The sequence below is a fragment of the Poeciliopsis prolifica genome, unplaced genomic scaffold, assembly GCF_027474105.1.
Source record: "Poeciliopsis prolifica strain line A6 unplaced genomic scaffold, Auburn_PproV2 SCAFFOLD012, whole genome shotgun sequence".
Classification (NCBI taxonomy): Eukaryota; Metazoa; Chordata; class Actinopteri; order Cyprinodontiformes; family Poeciliidae; genus Poeciliopsis; species Poeciliopsis prolifica.
Window position 1 is genome coordinate 13,066,348 of NW_026562387.1, and position 27,913 is coordinate 13,094,260.

General features: G+C 36.7%; 1 protein-coding gene across 2 annotated transcripts; it reads left to right on the plus strand.

Moving 5' to 3' along the window:
• Nucleotides 1–27,394, plus strand: dnajb6b (DnaJ heat shock protein family (Hsp40) member B6b). 2 transcript variants are annotated; one of them, XM_055037578.1, is made up of 10 exons: nucleotides 1–159; nucleotides 6,493–6,605; nucleotides 10,057–10,166; nucleotides 12,309–12,362; nucleotides 12,530–12,634; nucleotides 16,854–16,988; nucleotides 17,106–17,253; nucleotides 18,112–18,182; nucleotides 24,630–24,788; nucleotides 26,193–27,394. In XM_055037578.1, the coding sequence occupies exons 2-10, from the start codon at nucleotides 6,541–6,543 to the stop codon at nucleotides 26,300–26,302; spliced, it is 957 nt and encodes a 318-aa protein (XP_054893553.1). In that variant the 5' UTR covers nucleotides 1–159; nucleotides 6,493–6,540; the 3' UTR covers nucleotides 26,303–27,394. The 2 variants fall into 2 exon arrangements, with proteins under 2 accessions (XP_054893553.1, XP_054893554.1); XM_055037579.1 differs by lacking the exons at nucleotides 24,630–24,788; nucleotides 26,193–27,394 and having other exon boundaries at nucleotides 3–159; nucleotides 18,112–18,748.
• The last annotated feature ends 519 nt before the right edge of the window (nucleotides 27,395–27,913 follow it).

Consider the following 27,913-nt stretch of genomic DNA (forward strand, 5'->3'; position numbering starts at 1 on the left):
AAGCAGCAGTCGCAGCTAGTGACCAAGGCCAAAAAACCTCCACCATCATTCTTAACCAGCTGCCGCCGACTGCAGCTACAGTTACTGTTCTCAGGAAAAAGATAGTCTGAACAGCAATAAAAGAGAGGGGGCATTAAAGTGAACATCTTTGTTTCAGAGGTATGTATTGTAAAAATTACCTTGTTTATTTCTTTTTTACGGAACATTAAACGCCTTAAGGCTGGGATCGGCCTTTGTAAAATCGGTTAAAATCTGCCGTGCCGCATAGTCACATTGTAATGCTATGTTGTCCTCTGTGGTGTCTTTGACAATATACTTACGTTACTAGCGCCTTTTTATGTCCGATTTCATTTTACGCCTGCACCCATACAGGCGGTTTTCGAAATCGTAGTGGGGGGTCTTCTACGGTTTAGCAAATCCAGCTAATTGCTATTACTAGCCACGTCTGTTAACTAAATAGCATTAGCTGTTCTACAGTTAGCTAGTAACTATCAGCAACTGTTTAAACTGTGTTCATAAGTAGTGTTTATTGCGCAGGTTACGATAACCTCAAGTTCATGTTTTGGCTCATAATGTCCTAAAATCTCGGGGTAAAGCTATTGTTAGCAAGACAAGGTCCACAGTCTAATGTTAAAACTACCACGGCTACTTTTTGAGGTCGTTTATTTTTTGCCTAGAGTTGTTTATTTTTAATTTGCGTGTTGCAAATGGTTTCTGCTGCAAAGTGCGTTTCAAGCTGAGAGACTTTCTAGAAGTTTCTGTACGTGATCGACCGCATTTTACGTGCTAACGCGCTATTTTAGGCGTACGATTGACCTGTTTGTGCTAATTTTCAGAAAACCTGAATATATTTAGTAGTTTTCCATTTAACTTTTAGCGATTAAAATTAGCAACAAGGAAAGTTGCTACTGGCGACAGAGTCCCTTGGGGAATGATTAAGTTTCAACAAATGATAGTGATATCATTTGTCACTATCAATTGATGGTCTTCTGTCAATTTATTATTTTTTTTAAATTAATCTAGTATTATCAATAGTATCACTGTTTGTTCTGGTTTTCCTGTTCCTTTCATAAGAAAACATATTTCATATCAATCCTTCATGTTTGGGGCATCAGCTTTGAACCATTTCTTGCAGTGTTTTTCTTGTATCAATGCCGATCCAAATAAGTGTATTATTTATGTTTACCTACCCAGAAAAGCCCCAAAAGAGTTGATCCCAATAGGAATATGAGGGTAAAAATGAATTGTCAGATGATGAATTGTTTGAGGATGTTTACAAATCCTTTAAATAATGTTTGGGATTGTTACCTTTTCTAATTTGCTTGAGGTGAATAAAAAATTTAGCAACATTTCTCATATAAAAATGTCATACATCGAATTTATTTATGATTTGTTTCTTCTGCTTTAAAATAAACTTTTCTTATAGGAGTGGGGTTTTATTTGTCAGGTATTAATGCAGGCCTGCAAATGTTTTCTTGAGATAAACATTTAAAGAGTGCCTGTCTCAGTAACCGGTATAACTAGAAAGAGCAAAAAATAGCTTTCCTGTGAAACCTTGTTTGACCCAACCGGAAGGTTGAAATTGTCATGGAGCTCTGCAATAATAATAATCAGTTTTATTTATGATTCCATTGGCATATCAAATTGAGATCTTAAAGTACACATTCACACGCAGGCTACTAGATTGTAGCCATAGCTGCCCTGGGACAGTCTAAAGAAATTAGGCTGCCATTTTGCGCCATCAGCCTTTCTGGCCACCAACCAAACCAACATGCGAGGAAGGTGGGTGGAGCGGGAATCCTATGGCATTTACAGCAATTATTTTAACATGTTTAAAAGTAATTTTTAACTAGGCCTTATAAAGTGGGTCCTTGGAGCACATTATGGCAAATTTATTTTTTGTGTTTTTAGCAAGTTATTGTTTCATTAATAGATCATAGAAACGTTTAATGCACAATTATTTTAAATGTTTACCTTTTAAAAAAACAAAAAACTAAATGTTTAATTGTATAGCTCCTCACTTAAGTTTTTCTTCTGATCTATTTTCTTTGGATAGAAAATTGCTTATGAAGTCTACAGTTGAAATGACTTTGATAGTATTTTAGTGTGTCATTTTCTTATCACAGACAGTAAAACTCTTTACTGAACATTACGTGTTGTATGACTTATTTCCTCAAGGCCTGAAACTTTCTTATTTTCTGCCTTATGTTTTTTTTTTGTCAAATTGTCTTGATATGAATAATTTAATCTACATGGTTTATACCCTAACACCACAGTTAAACAGTGAAAGTTGATGGCAAAATCCAGACCAAAGGAGTTTCTCTTGGTTCTCAAGCTCTCGTTACCCAAATCATTTCACGTGAAGGGCGTGGTTTTATTGTGGTGTTCTTCGCAGTCACCTGGTTTTCTTCTCTGTCAGCTGTGGTTTGTGTTGGCTCTTCCCTGTTCCCTGTCGTTTTGTGCGAAGCTCTTGCCTAGTTAATGTCACATTTACTGTGGTGTTCTGGATGTTTTCAAGCACAGACAAACCTCCTCTTCTAGTTTTTTATGAGGTCAGTCACGTTGTCGGAAAAACATTAGGAGTTCAAGTTGAAATCTTGGAAACTTATTATTAAATTAAAAACCTTCATGTCTTTGGGGGGAAAAATACTTAACTCTTATCAGATATCTTAGTCTCCTGAAAAAACCTGAAAGTCACCTGTAGATAATTAACGTGGGTGTTTATGTAGATGTTTAGATGATGATATTAGCATGTAAATGGTTGATAGGAATACAAAGGGTTGAATCTCATGTATGACCAATGACATATGTTTTTATTGATGTTTTATAGACCTGAGCAGTCATTTCTATCAAGAAAGCAATGTTATGGATGAAATACATGTAGGTTTTGAGATTCTATTAAAAGAAATATATTTTGGGGAAAGACTTAATGACAATGGTGACAAGTGTTTGTAATATAGGATTGGATATCTCCCAGTCACATGTTGCATTTCAGGACTAACCAGATTACATTAAAAAAACATATATATATATATATATATAATGAGTTGCATAGAAATGGCTTAAATGGGAGAAATAATAACTTATGAAACCAACTTAACACATTCAGTGTTTCCAGATTTTTGAGTTTGTAACAAAGTCTTGAATATTTAACATCTATGCTCCTGGAGTTTAGAAACTCATTGACTGAAACAAAATAATAGTGAACTAACAAATCAAAATGTTACAAAGTAATTTGAATAATTCTTTGGCGGTTGCATTGTTTCATTTAAAGGCAAAGTTGAAATACTGACTCAAAACTTATTTTAAGAGTTTTAATGTGACCTGTTACATAATGTCACCCCTCAAAGGGGAAACTCATTTGGCACACCAGTGTAACTCAGTTGAACAAAGTCTTGAGCAGATGTTGTTTTAACCTCTTGCTGCTCAACAAGTCTGGAAGTGTTTCATATCTCAGTGCATAAAATAAATAACATTAAGATCAGATTATGCTGTTGAGTTCCCTGTGTGAACAGTGCAGATCTCATGAAGATGGGAAGTTGTTGCTTTTAAGTGACTTTTAAAAGTAAGATTAAATCATTTCGACAAAAAATGTCTGATTTGATTCTTTTAAATTAAACATGATTGATGTTACTCAGGTTATGTTCTTAATTCCTATGTCATAAACAATAGCTTCAACATCTGAGTGTGTTTCATATTAAAAGAAAAAATTGATTTTTAATATTTAAGTAAAGTGAAGTACTTCTTTATTTCATTTTAACTATCAAAGTTTGGATTAATAATATTATGTAAATGAATGTTTTATTGTTGTTACTGATAAAGAAAATCTAGAAGTTTCTGTTTGAGCCTGCAACTATGAGTTACTGCTAAAAATTAACTAGACGCTTCTGTTGGAATCCTTGTTAGCTCTCATTTCCATACATGTAGGATATTTGTCTCCAACAAAAAGTCTTACCGAAAAATTGTTTCCTCTAATGAGGTGAGGGGCAATTCTATGACGGTGGAAAAAGATGTGGCTGTTATCCACCTTGTAATGGAGATAAGTTCAGTCTTGGGGTGTGTTGTGTTTTTTGGCTGTGACTATATGATCATGTGATCTGTGGTGGTTGGGCCTCTTCTACTGACTGTGTTCAGTGAGATGGGTCTTCGAATGCTTTTACCTTCGAATTAAAAATAAAATCAAAGATGAATCTTTCTCTAGTTATTGGAACAGACTCTTTGATAACAGAAATTTCCACAACAAGACGCATAAAACCATGTGTTTATGCAGTGTCGGATTTATCCGGAAGTAAATCTGGAGGACTCGTGTTTTTCTTTTTTTTCCCAAAATTGCCATTTTAAAATTTTTATTTATCTGAAACCCCCTTTTTTTCCAATTCTAACCACATTTATTAACCCAGAAAGTTTGTAATTATGGAGTGAATGAAAACAATTGAACAAATCAATAGTTAGTCGTTCACATTCACAGTTGTTTAATTTAAAGAATGTGCTTCAGCAGGAACTGCTGAAGCACATTCTGCTGCGCTTCAGCAGAATGTTAACATTAAATCCCTTTGCCAAGTGTTTCAGATGTGAAACATTGTGTACAAAACAAAATCTCTTTCTTTTTCCTCCACATAAAAAAACTCGCAAACATTAAATCCTTGCGTACTTCCATAATGGACAAGGACTTTGTTCATTTTTATTTCTTTATTGCTTCCATCTGTCACAGCATTGAAGTACAGAATTGTTAATGTTTCTGTGGTTAGCTCTTATGTTCCTGCATCAACTCCTGCGCCACCATTCCTGTTTTTTTTAATGCTTTTTTTCCTTTTCATTTTTTTCTGAAAAAGTGAAAGCTGAGTCAGCACACTAAGCAACAAAAGTGATAGCAGGCACAACTCTTCACAATGAAAAATACTTGGTCGGTTTAGGAATTTCCAGATTAGATCAATCTAGTATTCATGGATTCTAATCCAGCTTTTCAAACCTGGTTTTCAAATAGAGGCCTTGATTAGAAAACTAAGTAGATATTGTTGGCATTCTGAAGAAACAAAAAAAAATTAATTGTTGATGGATCTGGTTTATATCTGACTGAAAGGAATCAGTCTGCATAAAATGCTTCTTTATTATTAGGCTTACCCTTGTCATGATCAAATCTGTTTAGTTCATTCTTGCAAAGCATAACGATATAAATTAACACGAGTAATCTAATTTCCTTGGTCTGCAATGCCCAGTATCTATTAAATGAAATCTAAAAATATGTACATTTATAGTTCTGCAATCTGAATAATTTGAAGGACTTTGGGTGGAGGTCATCTAAGTGTAATGCTGCCCAAGGCTTATATCACTAAGTGTGCAAACATATGCAGTGTGCAAAACAATAAGCTAGCTTGGACTCACTACTTTCCATTATACATCAGCATATGGTTGTTTAATGGATCTGTAACGGCTAAATTATCTGGGGAAAAAATACATTTAAAGGGATGAGTCTGTCTTACAGGAAAATAATCACATTCTGGGTCATGTCTCTAAAGTTAGATGGTCTATATTAGGACGTGAAGGTGATCAGTGTTGACTGATTAATGTTTTATTAGTAGATGGTAAGTTTATCTGACAAAAGGGAAGAGCTCAGTCTGAATGTGCACCCCCACTGCAGCCTTCTGAACCCAGATGTCAGTGCCTGGACTGTTTTCCAAGCTGGAGTCGGTGTTTGGCTTCAACACGTGCCAAACGGCCCCCAGCTCCCCACAAATAACCCAAACACAATCTAACGGCAAAGGCCACAGGTTATATATAGCAAACAAACAGAACACCGTGCGCTCATGTCTGACTCTCTGGGTTGTTTATCTTTTGAAGATTTCTCAGAGGACATCTTTCATAATCAAAAGTGAGTTTTGGGATTTGCCTATTAGTGTGTGGTTCTCACATCTGTGGAACACACACTTTTTTTTTTTTTTTCTAGGTTAAAGTTTTACTGAACTTGAAAGTACTTTGTCATGTGAACTGTAGCAGCCACATAAAGTAAAATCTGCCCTAGTTTTGTAGTTGGAAGCTTAAATGTAGATTTGTTGCCATGTAAGGGAAGCAGATTTATATGCTGGTTCACACTGAGTGAAAAATTTCAATCTGATAGTCTCTTGATTTGTATCAGACTTGTTTTGGCTTGTTTTTCTTCAGGAGTTTCATAACTCCTTGATTTATGGCTGTACCGTGAACTTCAAAAATTAAAGGGAAACATTTTTCATAGTCTCTTATAGCCTCAGGCTTGAAGGATGTATTCAGTGGTGTCATTTTGCTTGGCTTGCATAAGTAGCTAAGCTGTCATCTTTCCAGCGTTGTTGGTTCAGAACAGCAACAGCGTTGGGTTTTTCCATCCGTTTAAAATATGTTTCTTCTCTCTGATCTGGAGTATAGGAATCCTGCAGATCACACATGACCTTGCTGTTTTGCTTTTTGTTGAGCTTGATTTAATCTCTTAGTTCCTAACAAAGCATATTTCTTCCCACACAGGCCAGTCAGAAGAGCCTGAAGTAAATCAGCACAAAAACAGACAGAGCCATGGTGGAGTACTACCAGATATTGGGAGTCCAAAGGAATGCATCGCAAGAGGACATCAAAAAAGCGTAAGTGCTTGAATGTTTGCTGCTTTGTGTTATTTATTTTTTGCTTTCTGCTCATGTTACAATTTGTCAGCCTCTTATGGAATGGAATAAGGAAATGATGCAGCCAGTACTTGGATAAGCTGGTACAAAGGAAAGATGAGGAGTTTTGAGTCATTTAATGACCAGTACAGTTCAAACAATTTTTTCTCCCTGGCTTTATGTAAACAGATGCTATGATACGGAAAAGGCATCTGTGGAGTTGAGCAATGATAATAATTTTAAGGAAATAAATAAGACCTGGTAATCTGCTAGAAATATGGATGGAAATGTATCTTTACTGTGAAAAGTTTGACAAAGTGTAGGTCTTTTTTATTTTTTAAGCAGTGTTTTTGTTTGTGGTGTTGTAACAGCAGTCACAACCAGACAGTTGCCTAAAAAAAAGACCTAAAAGAAGTTGTAAATGCTTTTTTTAATAAGCTCTTTTAATCTTATCACAGCGATTACCTAAAAGCAGAAAATTAATTGGTGAAAGTGATGTGATCAGCCAGCACTAATTGGCAGAAAGTTTTATCACTTATAACTGGTATAGTTATCTCTGGAGTCGATATGTTTTACTCTGCCCTATGACACAAAATCTCTGATATGGCACTGATATTTTATAAACATTCTGGAAGAACTGTTCATTTGCTAAACTTGAGATGCATAGAGAAATTATTGCAATGTGACTTTTTCTTGATAAATTCTTGATCTTTTTCTTGATAATTGTACATGCCTTATCTGTGTTTTATTGGGTAGTCCTTCTGACTCCACTCTTTGATGTGGAAGTTGTTATTGAGGGAAGAAATCCCCATTAGTAGTAATTTGATGTTTCTATGCAAAGTCAGAGAAAACAAAAGCTGTTCCTGCCTACTATGGAGCAATGTTTGCCATTGGAAAGAAAACGTGATTTGCCTGGGAGAATATCAAACCATATCAAAGATCAGTTTTTATAGTTTACATACCTCAGAAATTCAGGTCCAGTCTATATACCACAGACTATCTTGGACTCGTTTTGGAGTTTATTGAAGAAGAGCTGATTGACTCAGAGCTTGCAGCTTGCATAATATTTTGAAAACGTAAAATCGTGACATTGTTTAAAAATAAGGAATCCACATCAGAATAACTCCACCACCACTCTTGTTGAAGTTCAGGATTTGGCCACTCGGATCTTAATCGGATTTGCAATGACGTGTTTGGGGGTCAGTTAAAAAAACAAAACAAAACGTAACTTATTAGATTGCTAGGAAAATAAAGTCTTAATTTTGAAACTGCTTTTCTATCAAAATTTTGATTAAACTTTCTTCTTTTTTTTATCAATAAGACTAGCAACTGTTTCATTCTTGCAACATGATGTATCTAAGAGCAACTACCCTCAGTGGAATGTGGATTGCTCTGATAAAGTTTGCACATGCTGTTTCCCCCCCCCCGGCGAACTGACTGATTTGGATGTTGCACAATTATTGAAGCAGTCTGCTTTGTTTGACCTGGTCTGGCCTCTGACCACTCAAACAGGCTTTTGCCAGCAATATAATAAGACAGATTACAACACAGATGTGAGCAACAAAACCTGTTCACCAAAGTGAGTCAATCCCCTGAATAGTACACCCCCCACCACCACCAACAGACCCCCGTTCGTTTTTTAAGTCCCTTGTCTTATCGGCAGCTTCTGTGTTTCTGCTGCTGCTGGGCTTAGAAAGAAACGGCTGATGCAGCGTAAGCTGCTCTGCAAGGCCCACTCTGCTGGTCAATGCAGTTCAGTCTGTCTTTGTTAAATCAGGTCGGGAGGGGAGCCCTCTCTGTCCATTTGGGTTTGGCGTCGTCACAGTCACTGCCTCCAAACAAGCCCCTGACGTGAATGTGTATTTTTCAATAGAGGGATGTATTTTACACATGTGACAAATGAAATCATCTGGTTCTTAACGGGCTGTATAATTATTTAAGTACAGTCTGAAATGAGCAGCAGTAAGTAAGATGGAAGGACTGTGTGAAATCTGTACTGGTTATAATTTTAAAAGGTTTTGTGGTTTGTGTGATCTTAGCAGTATTGCGGAGGAATTTTGGCCTCCTTATGTTTCCAACATTCCTGGAGCTCATTGAGGTCAGAACACATAGAAGTTTATTTTAGGGGTTGAAGCTCGTTTTTTTTCTTTCTTTTTTTTTCTTTTTCAACCGTCCTGAAACGGAGTTGCATTCAGTATCAGATGTACCACCATAAAGTAAAGCATCGACTCAAGATAACCTTGTACACTTTAATCTTGATGTTGTGGGTCTGTCCTGCAATGTGTTCTTTAGATGGGGAAGAAGGTTTTCCCTGACAATCCCTACAAGACCGAACAAGTTATGCATATTTAGTCTTCATCCAACTGTACTGTCATGGAGTTTTAGCTTCCTAATAGAGGCATGTACTGGTTAAGCTGCATTTGTTTTGTTTTTTTCTGAGTATGTGTGTGTACTTAATTTGAGCATTGTTCTGTTTGACCTCTGAGTGAACCTGCTTGTACATTCACTCCTGGAAACACGGGCAAATATCCTAGATGTTTTCTTACTCATGAATAGCCTTTTTCATTAAAGAGCAAGAGATTCCAACTTGTCTCAAAATTAAATTTGGTACTGTTTGGAATGGCAAATTTGTATAAAAAAATGTGTTCAAATGAAATGAGGGATAAAAGAACAAAAAACTACTTGAATTAATTGTCAAACAATTGTTTTTAGATAAATGCTGACACAAACCTATCTGGCAATAAATGAGTCTTATACATAATTTAACTGTAATAATCTGTTATTTTAACAGCAGTAGGGATTCTTGTTTAAAATGAACCAATTCTGCCATCTTGTCCAATTTTCTTTAAAATTTGTCAATGCTGTGATTTCATTTTTTTTTAATGGATGTTACTATACAATACTTTTACAAAGTTGTTTAGAAACTAATTGCCTCATAAAAATGTGTGTTCTTTTTCTTTGAAGTATCATCTTCTGACTTCTGCTTTTCTGTAGTGTCTGACCTGCTCATTTGTTTTTTGAGGACAACGTGTAAGAGAACAAAGAGTTTTGGTTTTGAGTTTTATGATACAAGTATCAGTTTTAAATTCAATATTAATTTACGCCATGTACTAGTGAAGTGAAGGTAGCATGTGTATCTTTTTTTATTATTATTAAATGTAAAAAAAGTGTGTAAAGTAAATGCTGGTGGCTGATGTGTTTGTAGACCAAGAGATTTGAAAATTGTGATCCATTCAGTGGATTAACTAAGTGATGTAAAAGTGGCAGATTCTCATCTCTGGCTGATTGATTTGTATACCTCTGACAGCCAGAGGTGGGCTGATTGTCCCACCTCTGTATTATGTGTGTTTTTTGTGGTTGTTGTTTTTGGCATATCTGTGTATTATATGATATGCTGCTTGTTTTAACTATGCGTTTCTTTTTTCCCTCTCAGTTATAGAAAATTGGCATTGAAATGGCATCCTGATAAGAACCCAGACAACAAGGAAGAGGCAGAGAGACGGTTCAAAGAGCTGTCTGAGGCTTATGAAGTCCTGTCAGATGGTAAGATGGGTCTATTTTAACTTCAAATGTTCTGTTTTTATCCCTGATATGTTGACTCTATCCTCTGTGTTTTTCTACTCCTTATTATTCAAGTTAAGTGGTTTTGTTTGGGAGACAGCAGTTTATAAAATATTGACTGGGTATATATTTTTTTCTTTCAAATTTGTTTTAAAGTTGCTCAATAATAAACTACAAGTCTTTTTTTTTAACAAGTTTTTATTTAAAGCCTCTCCATTTTTGTAGGGAATACACTTAAGTCTTTAGTTATTTGACTTTAAAAAAAGGTTTTTCTTCAAATGAATGGACAAGTAAAGAACTCAAGGACTAAATTAACACCCTGCAGAGTACAAAAGGGAATCAAAAGACTCATAAATCCCTTTCAAGACAACATTCTATCTGTTGCAACTCTACAATTGTTACATGAGGCTTCTAACTTTTCAAAAGCATAGTAGCACCTCTCTTGAAAAATGCAACCTGTAGTCAAATGTTCCTTTAATTACGGGTTGCACTTTCAAGAGGTAAACTACTGTTGGTTTGTTGTGAAGAACAGAGGGAGTCCAGTTATCAATGTCACAGTGGCGAAAGAAGATGCCTGCAGCAGCAGTTCCTGTGATTATTATTATTATTATTATTATTTTTTTTTTTTCATTGCACTGTGTCGGACTGGATGTCTTGCTCGTGTCTGGAAGTGGCAAAATAACGCCGATGGACTCTATGGCTTTTATATAAACCTCAAATTTACGGATTTTGATTGTTAAAAAATAAAAAAAGCTTTCACTTTCAGATAAATATTAAAGCCTTTTTTAAATATTGATTTGTGAATGTTGTGTATAACAAATCCTGCTCTTCCCAAACAAACCAAATGTTTCCCAATAGCACCTAAATTACAAAACAGGGAAAACTGCTCCTGGAAGTGTTTTACCAAACAGGATTAACTGGAACTGCAAGCAAACAACATTTTGAGCTTGATAATCAACAAGTCATGTAAAAATACGTAAACATGCACCTGCCAATCTATTTATTTGAGTTTACTGGAGAGATGTAGTTATATTTGCCAACTATGATAGAAACCAGTGTTAAAGCCTTGCAGCCATTAGTTAGTGTGTGTTAAAGGTGTTTTTCTTTTCTCATTAATACTTAATATTAGGTGAAACTGTTTAGTGTTTCCAGAATGAGACAAATATAAAATCATAATTTGAGTGAAATAATGTTGCAGATTTTCTACTGATGTTCATATTCCTTCCTTCATTTTAGTTTCATAAAATGCCTTTTTGAGACTAAATACGTCTAAGACTGAGATTTTCTTTTTTTAAACTTCGGTCGAACTCAGTTCAGTTTCTTTTCAGAAAAAAAAAACTGTAAGCAAGCCAGAAATTGTCTCCAGAAGCCACGTGAGAATATTCAGACTATATATTGGTCAGATTTGACTGGAGCGTTGGAGCTAAATGTAAATCCAGGAAGAGGGTGCTGTATTTCAACCTACAGAAAAAACAAAGAATTTAATTAAAGTATTAATATTTTTTTGTGTATGATTTCAGACTAGATGTCTTAGTTTACCTGGTATATTATCTTTTTTAGCTTGACACTGCTTCAACCCACAATGTAATGCAAACCTAGTTTTGAGAAGGCATTTGACTGTTTCTGATTGATGAACCCCTATGGAACCACTGTGGAGTTTGTTTGAATCATTTAACCACTTCTTCCAACGGCTATCAAGACCCTGGTACTATTGTGGGGTTCACATTTGCACAAACAAATGGGAAATGAACAAATTGAACATCCCTAACCATCGTTTATTTTATTTAAATAGTATTTGATATAACCTAAAAATATTTGAGCAAACAGATGAAACAGTTCTTAGATTTTTATTGAACCTGAGTGTATGTTTTTTATGGAAGATGACTTCACGTAGGAAAATTTAAAATATAATCATGATTTAACCTCTAAAGGAGAGATCGTTTTGTCTTATTTTTTGCACTGCTATGAAAGGCATTCTTATTTTTCTCGCTGTGTCGTTTGACATATTAGTCAAGGCAGGTATCCAAAATGGGAAAAAAAAGTTGATGTGAAATTAAACCTTGCAGGTCATATATTTAAATTTTCAGTAAATCTTTTCTCACATAAATTTTCTTTCTCTCCCAGAAAACAAAAGGAGTCTTTATGACAGATATGGAAAAGATGGTCTCAATGGAGGAGGTAAGATGGCGTTCAAACAGGCTGAGGGTCTTTCAGTATTCTAGACTTGACTGATGAGATTTAACCCGTCATGACGTGTCATACTGACACATTATATTTGCAGTGATGTGTGTATATTGTCATGCAGTTAAATTAGTATTTTATGTTTATTTTTTACTGTTTTACAGGAAACCATTACGATAACTTCAGCCATAGTGGCTTCACATTCCGTAACCCAGACGACGTTTTCAGGGAATTTTTTGGCGGGAGAGATCCATTTGCAGATTTGTTTGGTAAGGCCACCCTACTCTGCTCTGCACACACACACACACACACACACACACACACACACACACACACACACACACACACACACACACACACGCACACGCGCACATCGTGAAACCCTAACATGTTTCAGAAGTTGGAAAAGAGGCTGTCGACTTGGATCTCGGAGCTACGATTACTTTGTAGAATGTGTTTGGTAAACAAAAAAAAAAATCAACCCTCCAAAAAGTTTTTTTCTTTATATGGAGCACAATATGTTCTATTAACAAATTTTTTTTTGCCCTCTCAGCCATGCTTTTCCTGTGGTGTTTAGTGGAGCTTGAGGCATAGAAGAAATGTCCCGGTGTTGATCCCTCTGACATCCACTCAACACTGTTCCCAAAAAGATGTCCTCTGCCAATGAAGTCTCATGTAGATTCACTGCTGACTTTACTTTCATTACATAACCTCCTCCATTTAGCAATTGTTTGACCTTTCCTGTGACATAATCTTTAACTTGCATTAAAAAGTAATTGACCTTTTCTCATTGGAGATTGTGAAGGCTCTTTCTACGACAGAAATTGTAAGTTTGCTCGTTGATTCCTCTGTACAAATAAGTTCTTTGGATGGGAGTGCATTTCCATCATGTTGACAGCTGTATCAGATCTTACGTAACCTCAAAGGGACTGTAAATAATGGTTCTGGTTGGTTTCTGTCTTATTTGTTAAAATATGTCTCCTGATAATAGGACGAAGGCAAAGTATCAGAAGTTTTATCTTTTTTATAGCACATGTAGTGCTTGTTAGGAGGCATCTGGGTTGAGCAGAAGGCTGATTGGAAAGCATGTTGTACTTCACCTCGTGTAACTCTAAATAAGGAGTTCAGACGCAGGCAGAGGTTGGATTGGACCATCTACATCACTCAACTGGAATGCATTCAAAAATAGCTTCCGTGTTGAAACAAAAGCAGATGTAATAACGGCAAACGTGTCCTCACCTCCTGTCTGAACGGACATGGAATATAGTGATTCAAGATTTTTCCTCTTTTTTTGTGATGTTACAGTTGTGTTAATATGGAAAGACTGGCACGGCGGAGCTCAGCTGTTGCTGTTTACTTGTAAACAGTGACCATAAAACAAGATGGCCAAGTGGAAGAGTGAGATTTAGTTTCTGTTTTGACTTTAAATAGCCTTTATCACATTTGTCTGACTGGTAAACAGAGTGATACATTACCTTCCAAAAGTATTCATACCTCTTGAACTTCTTTAACAAACTTCACAAAAATATGTGTACTATGTCCTGTAATCTAATTCCTTTTTTTTTTTTTAAATGGAGTGCAAACAATTGCCTTTAAGTCTTCTAACTAGTTGGTACAATCCACCTACGGGTGTTTTCTCAGCTTAGGTGACACTTAATTCTGGCCAATGTTGAAAGAAAGCAATAAGAACATCTGTTTGCAGGATGCAGAGTGGAGATGCTCTGGTCAGATTAAATCAAATGATGAATTACTACCCTTAAAATGGAAGTCCAGGAGGCACAGGATGCAACATGGAAAATAGAAAATAAATCTAGCAACCAACAAAAAGCATAAAAGTGACTTTTAATGCTTAAGTCAAGGATTTCACACAGCTTAACAAAAAGGGAAGTGATAAACATCAAGGTCTTGAAGGTCAAACTAAACAAAAACGCTCCCATTTGTGTGAAAGTAAAAGCTTTATCTGTAAAAAACGTGCATACTAAACTCCCTGTTTGACCAAAGAACAGGAAAAAAACTCAAGAAACGGCAAAGAACCCATGTTGATATCCCCTCTAAAAGTGATATTTCAAAACATTTAACTAAACAATATCTAATCGCAGTATTGCTCTAAGTACACGGGATTTACTTCTATAGTTAATCAAATCACTGATGTCAAAGGGGAGAGGGTGTGCTGTTGGATTATTGAAGCGCTTATCCAGTTGTTCCACTTTTTAGTGATCGTGAAAATTTATGCAAAATCAGCAAATGGTTCTTTTTTTTTATACTAATGCATAGTTGTGACTTTATTGCAAACTGGGAGAGGGGATTATTTCGCGCACCTTACAATAAGATAGTCTTGGAATGGGTTTAATGAAATATCAGCACAATATCAATGATTTTGATTGCCAGAAAAGGTGCTAATGCAGTGGATTAGAAGTAAAAGTCAAAATGTTCTGTGCTGCAACAACTGCTGCATAAATGCCTGACCACACCATCCCCATGAGCTAATGTGGTAGGGGAAGCGTCATGCTGTGGGAATGCTTTTGAGTGTCAAGTGAGTTGGTCTTAATGAAACACCATAGAGTAACTTAAAGCTTCTCAGCTCAATGTACCAATGGCTGAGAAGCAACTTACCATTCCAGGAAATTTGTTTATCCTCCATCATCAGTGGCTATGCTAACTAGCTTGAGCATTTATGGCAGGCTCCGTTGTTGGAAACTAGCAATAGTGTAGCATTGATTGGTTGTTTCTGACCGAGTGGTGTATTTATGCAGATGGCAATAAGACCACAGTAAGAAGGCAGCAGAGCTAAAGATTATCTCTAATTCTGTCTCTATGTTGAAACATTGTGACAGTTTCAACAAATCTGCATTTTTTTTAATTTATTTATTTTTTACATAAAAGTTGCATAGTGCAACTTTAACTAAAAAAAAGGGGACATACTGTTTTCCATGCCAGTTTTTACAGTACATGAAGTTCAGTTGGCATGTTTAGAATGAGCTCAGAGAATTTCTGATTTGTTTTTAAGTCCCATCCAGCCCTCCACTGCTGATGGTCCAGCCCTCCACTGCTGATGGTCCAGCAGTCTGTCTTGCTGGGCAGCAGCTGGTCCTGGAGATCTGTCACTCAGCCACATCACAGGGACTAGCAGCTTGCAAGGCGGAGGCGCAGTGGATGCAGGGTTCCCCTGAGACACAAACTCCCACTGCGATCCGGCCAAGATGTCTGTCAGGAACAGCAGACACTTATCTTGAAGTGAACATGGGATGAATCGGGCAGGAGGAGAGAGAGATTAGATGACTCTTGTCTGGGATCCTTGCTGGTTTCAGGGCAGAAATTTGACAGCAGCTCTGTTGGACTTTACTGTATTTTGACTTGCACAAATTTTTGTTTGAGTAATGCTACAGCATTTTTTAAGACTATTATTTAGTGTGTAATTTACAATCTTGAATCCAGATCTGAGTCGATGCCCTTAATTTTATTATTTTTTTAGTACAGCTTCACTCTTCAATCTGAATCACAGTTCAAGTGTTAAACAACATTCCTTACAGCTTACGTTCCTCTGTATTTTCCACTGATGCGTAACTTCTCTGCTAAAGCTCACTCGTGTGCGCTCACAGGTCCACTTCTTGGTAAACAGAAACATGGGAGACTTTTATTTTAAGCTTGTCTCTCAGAGGGAACAAGCAAATCATTCTTTCTTTTTTAAATGCACTCTTCGTACGTTCAAGGTTGAAGAAGGAGTCTTCTTTCAGTGCCAGTGATTCCAGCCTTATCCTGCCAGGGTGACCCAGATCGGCAGCACACAATTAGCGGAAGCTCCTCGGGGGCTTTCGGATGAAAATGAGTTTGCGGCACTTGGACAGTTTTTAACGGATATCATTGTTCCAGAAATGACTAATAAACTCTGTCACCAATGAGAGCCTTTATTTAATCTGTTTCTTGAGCCTTTTTTTTTTTCTTCTTCAAGCTGGGACCATTTTCTTCAAATATAATACTCAAAATAAGTCAATATTGATATGCGGTTTGGAAAAGTGTTAAATTTGGTATTAGTTTTCCAAATATTGATTAAATACTGGCCCTCTATAAATTCATTCATCTCTCCGTTCATATATTTGCCCAACAATCGTTGTGTTCATACTGTCAATTTATTGGCCACCCATCTAACCTGGAATATTACTGCCATCTATCAATCCATAAAACCAAATCTACCCCATTAATCCATTTGCTCATCATCTAACCTGCTGTTTATCAATCAGTTCCTCAATTTTTCTGTCCACCATTCAAGCTGTTGTCTATCCATCTTTCCATCCGTTTGACCACTGGAAAAATACTTATAAATGTGTTATAAAATTATAAGAATCTACAGAAATTTCAACGACTCTTAAAGGTCATACTGAAAGTGAGACCTTTAGTAGTTGAAGAACCAAAAAGAAAATCTCACAGTGAAACATTGCACAAATTTTGAAATAAATATATCACCGTGGCAAACTGTGTTTGCTTTTGCAGCTGATGACCCCTTTGATGATTTCTTTGGAGGCCGCGGACGTCAAAGAGGTGCGCACAGGAGCCGGATGGGTGGGTCGCTCTTTGGTTTTGGCGGCTTTCCAGCATTTGGGCCTGGCTTCTCAGGGTTTGACTCAGGTCAGCACATACTTTACATTTTTGTAATTACTTCATATTTTATTGAAATAATGGCATTAAAAAGAATTACATTGTCTGTTAGCTAAAATTAATATTTTTTTCGTTACCCATTATTAGGTTTTAGCTCCTTTGGCGATATGGGTGGCGGAGGATTTACTTCCTTTTCTTCCTCTTCATTCGGAGGCAGCGGAGGAGGGATGGGCAACTTCAGATCTGTTTCAACCTCTACCAAGATTGTCAATGGCAGGAAAATCACCACAAAGCGGTATGAGAGTTGAACTTGTGGTGCCTTGGCACACATTTATATTTTGAACTTTTCTGAATCTTATATTGATACAAAAAGAAACTTTTATATTTTTAATATTCAAAACTTGTCAGATAAACAGTAAGGACACGTTTTCCTGTGCAATGACATTCTTAGTTTGATGCCAAAAATTTTTAATTTAGGTATTAAAAAATATTAAATGAACCATGAATATAAATTTAGAAATAAACTGTACAGAAACATGAACTCGCATATGTTCAAAATTAACTGATATGAAGATAATCCCATCAGACAAGTTTAGATATATGTTCAAATTTGATGGGGTGTAATGTGCAAAGAAGAAATGTAAGCATTTAGTTTGAGTCTTATTTCATTGACCCATCATTTCAAAAGAAAAGTATTTTTCATTAACAAATGAAGGACTAAAAAGTGGCAAGCTTCCTTTACTCTGATACCCCTAGATAAAATCCAGTGCCATAACTTGCCTGCAGAAATAACCTAATTAGTAAATGCAGTCAGTCTGACTTTAATTTAATCTCACTACAAATACAGGTGTTCCATGTGGTTCAACATGGTGAATAAAATCATTCACTAATAGTATTAAAATACAAAAAACTGTTCTATCTGCTGTGAAAGGTGGTGCTACAAAGTCAGGGATGTAAATATAAATGCACACCAGTTTTCAGATTTTGTCATGCTATATGAAACACACAAAATCAAAATCTGAAAAGGGTCATTAAGTGTGAATATTTTTAGAAGATGTTTTGTTTTCAGTAATTGTTGCTCCCAGGTTCCTGAAGAAGATGCTGTGTTTCTGTGTCTGTGTGTGTGTGTGTGTGTGTGTGTGTGTGTGAACAGGATTGTGGAGAACGGCCAGGAGCGGGTAGAAGTGGTGGAAGATGGCCAGTTAAAATCCCTTACAGTTAATGGTAAGGAGCAGCTACTAAGACTGGATAACAAGTAAATATCTCACCACAAAATTTGACCAACATGCAATTGTCTCATCTGGAAAAAAAAAAAAAGTCTCTTCTCTCTCTGTTCCTCCTGCATCTCATTCCCAAAGAAGAATTTTCTCATGTTAGCTTAGTTGCCAGGGAGAAGAGAGACATGTTTTCAGTATTTGTATATTTGTATTTATTCCATTATTTAGGGGGACCAGCTTGCTGGGATTTGTTGTTTTTATTTTCTGAATTTATTGAATTGTACTTTTCTGCCATAAACACTAAGTTGGCTGTGTGCTGTATTTTTCTTCTTTCCTTCATTCAGGGTGTATATCGTCTTAGGTGTTGTGGCAGAAAAAAAGATGCTGTATGTTTAACTTAAGCATGTCATTTTTGCTCCCTTTTATTTGATTAGTTTAACAAGTGAATGAGAAGCTTAACCACCTCACATTAATGTCTTTAACATAAACTCCACTTTGCTAACCTGTTGGCTATTGTTCATGCGAGTGTAATAAAATTTGTGTTCATTAATAAATTAATTATAACAACATGCATATTTTGCTCATTTTCTCTGTTTGGAAGCGTGTTTGGTTTCTTTCTGCATGATAGAAGAAGGCAACCTTTATGATTTCACCTTAACTGCTTTGCCAGCTCAGACTGTGAATTTAAACAGCAACACCAGCTAAAGGGGCTCACCGAGGAGTTTTTTTGTTACAGATTAAATCAATAAAGCTTGGTTTATGAAACGTCATGGAAAACCCACTGCCCTCATTTGGTGTCTGTGTGTTTCTCCTCATGGATGTGTGAGTTTACCTGCTTACACGGCAGATCGCAACCGCACTAAAAAGGAACCACACCGGCTGCTTCATGTTGTACATTCACTCACCACCCATCACACAGCTCACCGTGTGTGTTATATAACTTACTAATGCTTTAGTGACTCACATTAGGGTTTGGCGCCTGTCTGTCCTCACTCAAGTAACCCTTGTCATTGTTAGATGTGTCTTCACTGGAATTTCATCTTCAGTCTTGGAGCTTTTTGTTTTTTCTGTACCCTGATGGGTATATTTCCATTGAACAAGTAAGCTGATTTTTAAAATGTCCCCTTCTTATTCACACACGTCCATAAGGCTATAAAAGTTCTGTTGGCTATAACATTTAATCTCCAATAGAACCCAGTAAATGCAGAAACATTTAAGTTTTTGTAGTGATTCCTGCTAAAGATAAGCTTAAGCTTTTGAATGTTGAATATGCCAGGATCTCATTGAAGGAGGAAAGTGAATTCCCCTAAATATCCACCAGTATTCCACGTTTTATTTAAGGGTAAAGCATTTTTGAGGTTTATATGTTAACGAGTGTGGAAAGATTTTCAAATGTTTTCTCCTATCTTTTTGCCAGTCTTTGTTCCTCTCTTTATCCATCAATATCTGTCCATCACTGCATTGTTCATCCAACTGCCTGTGGGTCTATGAGTATTTATTCTTTTGTCCACTGTTAATTGTTTTGCCCAGTTATCTATCTATTCCTCCCATCCGTCCTTCCATTATTCATTTATCTGGCTACCTATCCATCCTTTATTGTCTATTATCCATGTCTTTATTCATCCATCCAGCCATTGTTTATCCATGTACCAATTTGTTTTTATCGTTTATTCATCCACCCTTCCACCTATCCATTCCTTTATTCTCACATTATCCATCAAACCATCCATCCCTCCTTTTTGCCCAGTATATGTCCATCCATCCCTTTGTGTTCTGTCTCTGTCCTTCCTGTTTTTTCTAGGTTCCAGATTTAAAGCCTGGCAAGAATGAGCTGGAACTCGGATTACAACAGTGCAAATCATAATTCGGTTTATCGACTTCATTTTTACATTTTCCTCTACCTGATTGCAAAAGAATTTATTTTATCCAAATAGGACTGCTACATACATTTAATTTCAATTAAAACATATCAGCTTAGGTAAAGAAATGCTACAGTCTGTCCCATAACACTTTAGTATTACATCCTTTCAAAAATGATGCAACTGACCATGATTATTCATCTATTTCTAGACTAGACTAAACCCCCAATGTTGCTGATCTGCTGCTTAATGTCTTTGATGTGTGAAGTGCAAGATGAAGATGTACACAAGATAAGACACTTTAGCTCATGGGATTTTCTGTGTTGCACCATAAAGTTGGAATCATGGAGACTGCATTTGTTTTACAGCTTGCTTAGAGGAACACACAGAAAAACATGAGTGTTCCTAAAGGAATGTGCTCAGGGCTAAATGAAACAGGGCCCACTTCAGTTTTTGAGGCATGTCAAGCAAAGGAAGCAGTAAAATCGGGGTGAGGCCTGGGATGAGTCAAACTTCCACTTGGATTTCTAACTTTTTACATATCCGATTCCAAATGTGTCAGGCAGAGCTGGTGCTGAGATCAACACAGAATCTATTTCAGTTCGACCTCTTTAGATTTCTCTTCTGAGTAATAGACTGAACACTTTCAATTGTAACCCTTCAGGTTGGCTGTGCCGCCTCTTTTCCATCAGGATAATTTTATTTAGATGTGACGTGTAAGGTGTTATTTTATTTATGTATTTTAGAATCAATCATTGAAGAGATTGAAGAACTGTTTAGGGCGCAGGTGTCGGATTTGTTGAGCAATAGCGCCATCTTCCGTTCATACTGGAGTTTCTCTTAACCTTGCAGTTAATTTGAACAGTGTTACCATTTTTGGTGCGTTTAGCGTGTTAATAGGATTAGAAATGCATAGAAAATGAAAATGTCAAACTATTGAAGAATATGTATTTTCACTGCATTGTTGACGACATTTTAAACTTCAAAATAAGTTCAAAACAACAGCTATTCTGAGTTCAGTACAGTTTGTGGTTACTTTAGCCACCTCTAGTTATTTCACTGAAAAAAATATTTACCTCCAGTAAACAAAAATGCACAACATAGAAGCCTAAACAGTTTGTTAAAGTGAGACCTCTTTTGTTCAAGCTTCGTTGTTGAAGTGAAGTAGAGATGCAGTAAGCATGTTATAGGAAGGATTTTTATTTTATTTTGTGCAGTTCTATATACATTGTCATGGTAATGCATATTCTAACTGAGATGTTTCTGTAATAAACCAGAAAGCAAAAAATCCTCAAATCTCATGGGCATAAAATGTCTTTTAGAAATCTGATGTTTGATGGACATTATTGTTCTTGGTAAGCAGAACACAAACATCCGCAAATATTCATGAAAGAGGACATGATAGTTAATATACTGATATGAAAAAAAAAATCCAACAACAACAAAAAAAAAACAATACAACTTAAATGTACAATCACAATAAATGTATTTGCTTAACGGAAAACATTAGGTGGTTTCAAAGTGTATCTCTTGTGACCACCAGATGTCATCATTTGTTTACAAAAAGAAACCAATCCAAAATGGGCAAAACTGCCATTTAGGAAAAGAAATCACAGAACCCCATGCTCAGTTGAACTCAATTTACTACTATAAGCAAGTCTGAAGAAACAAGATATTTTTAAAAAGGACCTAAAAAATGTAGGCCAATGTCGTTTAATTAGGTACAAAAATTGCTATTCTTCTTTTCAATAAAAGAAAAAAGCTTTTTTTTTCTTCCTCTGCATAGAAAACAGTTACCAAGAAAACTCTTGCTGCTTTTGCTATTCCCTCTTCATCCATCTGCTCCAGTATGACACACACGTCTGATTTGTTACACCGCCCCCGTCCTCACCTCGCCTCACCTTATACCCCACAGCCTTTCCTCCCACAAACACACAGAAACACAGTATGCTTGACGGCTTAGCACGACACCAGAGCCTGCAGCCACTGGCTATTTTATGAACGATGGGAAAAGATAAGCCGCCTGCTTCTCCTCGGCTGTGTCTGAACAAGGATTTTATCTGTCAGTGCTCAGCAGTGGGGTCCCCGTCAGCACGACACCAGACATCCTGAACCCAGCGATGGTGGACTGTTGAATATAATCTGGCTGCAGTTGTCATCTAGGGTTAGCCCTCCTTTGGAGCTGTGATTTATTTCAGACGCTCTCAGTCCATGATTCAACCACCAGTCTGCTGCATGTAATGCTGTAAATGTCTCTCTCATATAGATTTAGTGTTAAGGTGTGACTTGGTGTCTGTGTTCATGCCTGCATTACAACTGGCCACATTTATTTAACCTGGAGACAAATGACAGGTGCTCTCTGCACAATAGCAGCAAATGAAACATCTTACTGCTGAAGGGTGTTCACTTTTTAAATTAAGTCTTTGATCCAGAAAATAATAGACCACTTATTTGAACATTAACTAAAACCTCATTATCACTATAGCTCGTTGATATTGTCTTTGTTTTATTTAATTAAATGCTGTTGGATTATGCAGCTTGGTGGCAGAAGAAGCCCTATTACCGAGGTAGCAGGATGCCTAATATATGCAAATATTGATCCTCAGGAGTAGCGGAGGCTGGAATGAAGCAGGCGGCCTTGAAGTCACAAATGTTTTGGCTTAATCCAGCTATCGAGCATCACCTGATGGGATCATGAAACAAATATGGGTTGGAATTGAGAGCCAAGCCACCAATTTTCCTGGTGTCTGGTGGTCCACTGAGACCTGCTGTCTCCTTGTAGGGTCGACTCGCGGTTGTCCAGTTTAATAAGCTGGTTTGTAAACTCTGAAAACAAAAGACACTCTATTTTGAGGCTAAAATAGCACAAATAACCTTAAAGTGTGAGATTTTTCAGTGTGGATTGTTTCAGAATAAGTAAGAAAAAATAAAGTCCTTTTGTGAGGAATAAATCAGACTTGGGTCATGATGAATGACCTTGGATGAAATGTGATGGTTAAAACATTCTTTTTCTGGAACTGAAAAAAAGTTTTAACTGAAGCACTCAAAGACCATTTGAAAGACATTTTATACAATCACAAGCTCATTTTGTATGTCTCCTCAAGTTGCTTATTCACAAATAGCTTGGTAGAAAGCTTAAGATTTTAGATGTCTTAGTAAAGTGAAGACAACATGTTGAAGATCACATTTAAAAAAGAAGACTTTGGTGACTGAATGTGGCATTGCTGCCAGTTCCAGACATCTGGTCTGTGTATTTTTTTCAGGAACTGATGATCCACTTTTTATATTCAACCACAGGTCAAACAGACACTAGTCAAATAATCATTATGTTTACAAAACAACTTGTTAACATAAATTACATAAATTAATGTCAACAAACATGAATTACACATAGCTTGTATCAACAATTCAGGCTGCTGATGGAAGTATAATGGTGTGCTAGATATTTTCTTGGCTTACTTTGGACCTTTTACTACCAGGTGAGCATTATTTACACACTACCATCTGAGTATTACTCCTGCCAATGTCCATCCAGTCACAACAACCATTACTTTCAACAGAACAATGCACTGGCACAATAACGCGATCATCTCAAGCTGGTTTACTGAACATAAAGATTAATTCTTCTCAAAGAGGACTCCATGCTTGATTGCAGTTGTTGCTGCCCAACCAGTTATTGTATTTACGTGGCAATCACTTTTTTACAGAAAGCCATGTTGGTTAGGATTTTTTTCTCTCTCTTTATGATAAACACCATTTAAAAACTGCATATTCTACTTACTTGTGTTGTGTGATGTTTTGAAATACAAAAATGTAACAAACATGTAGAAAAGATGGCAAACATTTTTCACACAACTCCATAAACACAGCAGAGGTTTAATCATACTCTGGGCTCTGCCGTGTTTTATATATATATATATATAAGTCCCACTGCTTATGTGTTTATGTTAGTTATATTTTTTTTTGCAAGTTGGTGCAGACCCTCCTTCAATGGGACCAGTTCCAGGAAGGCGAGCATCTGGCTTCCTTTCTTCTCCTCAGTGCTGCCTTAATTTACACAACACAATGGCGATCCGATCTGCCTGTAATCTTCTAGTATAATTACCCCTCCACTGCCACCTCACACCGTTCCCTGCCTGCCACTAATTCAATATAAATGTAAATTACCCAGAGAGAAGAATAACCAAATCTCATTTTATTTACATGACTAATCACAATCAAAGTCAGGCAGATGAAAAATGAATAAAATATATGCCTGAAGTTTGATTGAAGGGGGGGGTGCTCTGTTTACCTTAAGGGTACCTGGTTTATTTCATCTCTGTTTTTTTCTTCTTGCTTACATCAATATACCTTTCGGACTCATGCCTAACTTGCAGTAATATAAGTTTGTATCTCTATTCCTGTGTCTGATTGTATTCAAACAGCCAAGGGCATCAGAAGGCAATATGTTTTTCTCTTTTGCAACAAACACATCTCATGTCAAAAGGGACAGGAGAAAAAAAACAAAAACGAGTTTATGTTGAACACCTCGGGCAATCCAACCAGACAGCGATAAGCTTAGGTGTGATTCATTCCCTCTCTGCTCACACCCACAGATATCGCCCCCCAAGACCCATTAGAGGAGGAGTTTCGCAGCCGCAGACAAAACATGCTCCCTGGTTTGGGCCTCCACCAGCGCTACCTGAGGAACTCCGCCCAGAACCCCTCTGAGGAAGAGGAGGAGCACGGCCCACAGAGCCTGGGACTAACGAGAGGTCCGCCCTGCTGCCACTGCAGGCCTGATTAATTACCAACACACAGAGCTCTGCCTTAAAGACTCCTAATGAGCATGGCTAATTGTCTGCTTTTGTGCCTGATGGCCTCACAAAGCACAGTGAGGACGTCTGATTGGCAGATGTAAACACCGAGGACAGAGATGTTCATTAGCCAGCTCTGTTTTACGTCGCTGTAACGACCAGAGGTCAGAGTCGGCCTGCTGTTTTCCTTCACGGGGTCAGGAAGTCAGGCACAAAAGCTGAGCAATTACACACAGCCGCCAAGCGTTTTACACACGGCGGCTTCGTTAGGTGAGGAGAGAGCCTTTAATTTCAATGTGCATAGTTCCTGCTGAGATAGAGAGAGCGATCCTGGGATGCTCTCTCTGTCCTCTCAGGGAGATTTTAACTAGCATTCCTGTCTGAAACCCAGAGAAAATCAGGGCAGAATCAACAGCGAGGTCTGACCAGTCCAAAAAAACAACAATGCAAAATTGCAAATTTAACAAGCCAAATATGTTGTAGTATACTAACAGCTCATTAATCATTCACAAAAACATGTCAACATGCTGCAAAGTATTATGGATGGCCTATGGTTACTTGATGAGTCTTGTGTGTTTTACAAGATGTGGATAAAAAAGCTCCATCTGGATCACTGATGCAGTTCAGTTTAATAAGAGTAATCCCAATTAATAACTATATGTTCTCAATTTTAGCACTGAAGAAAGACCCCAATAATGTGATTAAAATGCAAGAAAATGCTTCTTTTAATTGCAACATCTGCATTCCTGTTTCCAAGATTAATATTTTTTTATTAATTGTCAGCAAAATGCTTGCAAACATATTCATCCTACTTCAACAAATGTCAGAGTGCAAGATTAAAAAAATAATGAAATATATCACAAATGGTTTTAAAAATTCTGAAAAATATGGCATACCTTTGTGGTCAGCTACTTTTCCTCCAATACACCAAAAGAAAATGTAGAGTAACAAACTGCCTGCAAAAGTAACATAACTAACCAAAAAATAAATACATTTGTTATATGTATACATAGAGAACATCGGTGAACAAACAGCATAGGTAATGTTGCTGAGAAAAAGACATTTATTTGAAAAAATGTTCCAAATCTAACAATTTATGGCTGATTGGGAAGAGAAAGGCTTTTGCAACTCTGGAGAAACAGCAGAGAAGTACATCTGTTAAAACTTGGAAGTGGATCCTCACAGATCTCCTCATTTTCGGTCTATTTTGAAAAAAAGAATAGGCAAAAGTTTGAGTTTCTGAGAAGCAGGTAGAGACATTCACTAAATGGGGTAGTTTAAGAGTTATTGACACCAAAAGAAGACATGGGTTGAACAATGCCCTCATTTACTGACACTGTTTTCTTCTTTGCTGTTTTGTAGGACATGTGGACACCAAGAGGAAGAAACTGTGGCTGAAGGAGGCAGAATCCAAAAAGAAACGAGCTCCGCGGCATTTCCCTCGTTTCAGTGGATTTGGTACCTATTTTTGAACAGTTCTCAGTTCTTTTTGGCAGATGTGCCTTCAGCTGTATGTGGCATTAGCTTGTTTTGGCTAATATTCAGAGAAGCAACTCCTGTGCTGCTGCATCATAGTTCCCTTTTTTCTATTAACTGCAGCAAAGAGAATTATGTCTCTCCTGCTTTTATTAACCAAAACCATTCTCTCTGAGTTATCTGCTTAATAGTTAGATTTGTACAGCATTCGTTGTAGTTTACTGGTTGGCAGTGGTGGTTCTTGCATGAATGGAGCCTTAGCTGAAAGCCAACCAATTAAAATGTAGGAAATCATCTATATTCTGAGGTAGAATAAATTGCAATGGATATACACACAAAGCATATAAAAGTCTCCCAGTCTCTAGCAGGAAGCAGGAGACATCAGCTCTGAATTGAATGTACACAAATAAAAGTAATAGAAAACTTGTTCAAGGTGCAACCGCAAGGTTTTCAAGTTTTAATTTAATTTTATGTTTTTTACCTGATGTTTGTGTGCTCCCCTTTCCAACCCAACCATTTAGCCCACATCAAAAGCTTTATATATTCAATAAAAAAAATAAAACAAATTCATGGGTTTGGCCTTAAAGATTTGCAGCTAACACACACAAAATGTCTACATTAATTTTTCCTGATTGAGTTTTATCGTTGCTTTGTGCATATTTGAAAAGACACAGGTGGAATCGAGACTCACAGGAGCAGCTCTGCTTGAAATTAGCAGAAAGTTTCTGAGACTGGACCGCATGTAAGAGTCAGTGAAGGTCAAACCATTTAATGAATCCATCTTTAATAGGAGACAAAGAGGAAGAGAGAAGACTGGAAAATGTGAGTGTTACAAAGGCTTAAAGCGTTGGAGAGTATTAGAAAATGATGAACTTGTTCAGCTCAGTTGAATCACATTTTTCCACAGCATGAAAGGACACGATTATCGCTCTTAAATACTACTTTAGAGAATTAATTGTTTGTGAACTCTTTGTATTTGTAATAGTTTTCTCAAGAAACGTTTTCCTAATTTGATGACGCGTGACAAATCCAAGAGAAATGTTCATTTTTCATGGACTCTCATGATAAAATGCTTAAAGAAAACATAACCTGAGTTTGTTTGTCTTTTTTATTATGAAAATGTGTTTTGGATAATTATAACTGAAAAACTTAAAATGATTCATTCTTACTGTTTCTGGCAAATGTTGACATATTTTTATTTAGGATGTCATAGTGCATCATGACAAGTTTCCTTTGGAAGTTAAACAGGCCCACAGCATCACTGGTCCTCCACCACATTCAACAGTGGAGATGAGGTGCTTTTAAACAAAATTGATGCTTGATTTTACTCCACACTAATGGTCACTCGTCAAACACATCAAGAAACACTGTTTTGTGTTGAAAAACATCCGCTCATGAACTTACTGAAGAGGAAGAGCTGAACTTGATCAACATTTTCATCACTAACGATACTTTGGTAGAACAAATCCATTGAATCAATAAACCTTAAATAAAATAATAATTTATGCAAACATTGCACATGCCATTTAACAGTATAGAATATTACAATTCATGTCTAGGGCACTTGCAAGATTTTGATTGCAGTTTCTTCCAAACGAAATTGAAAA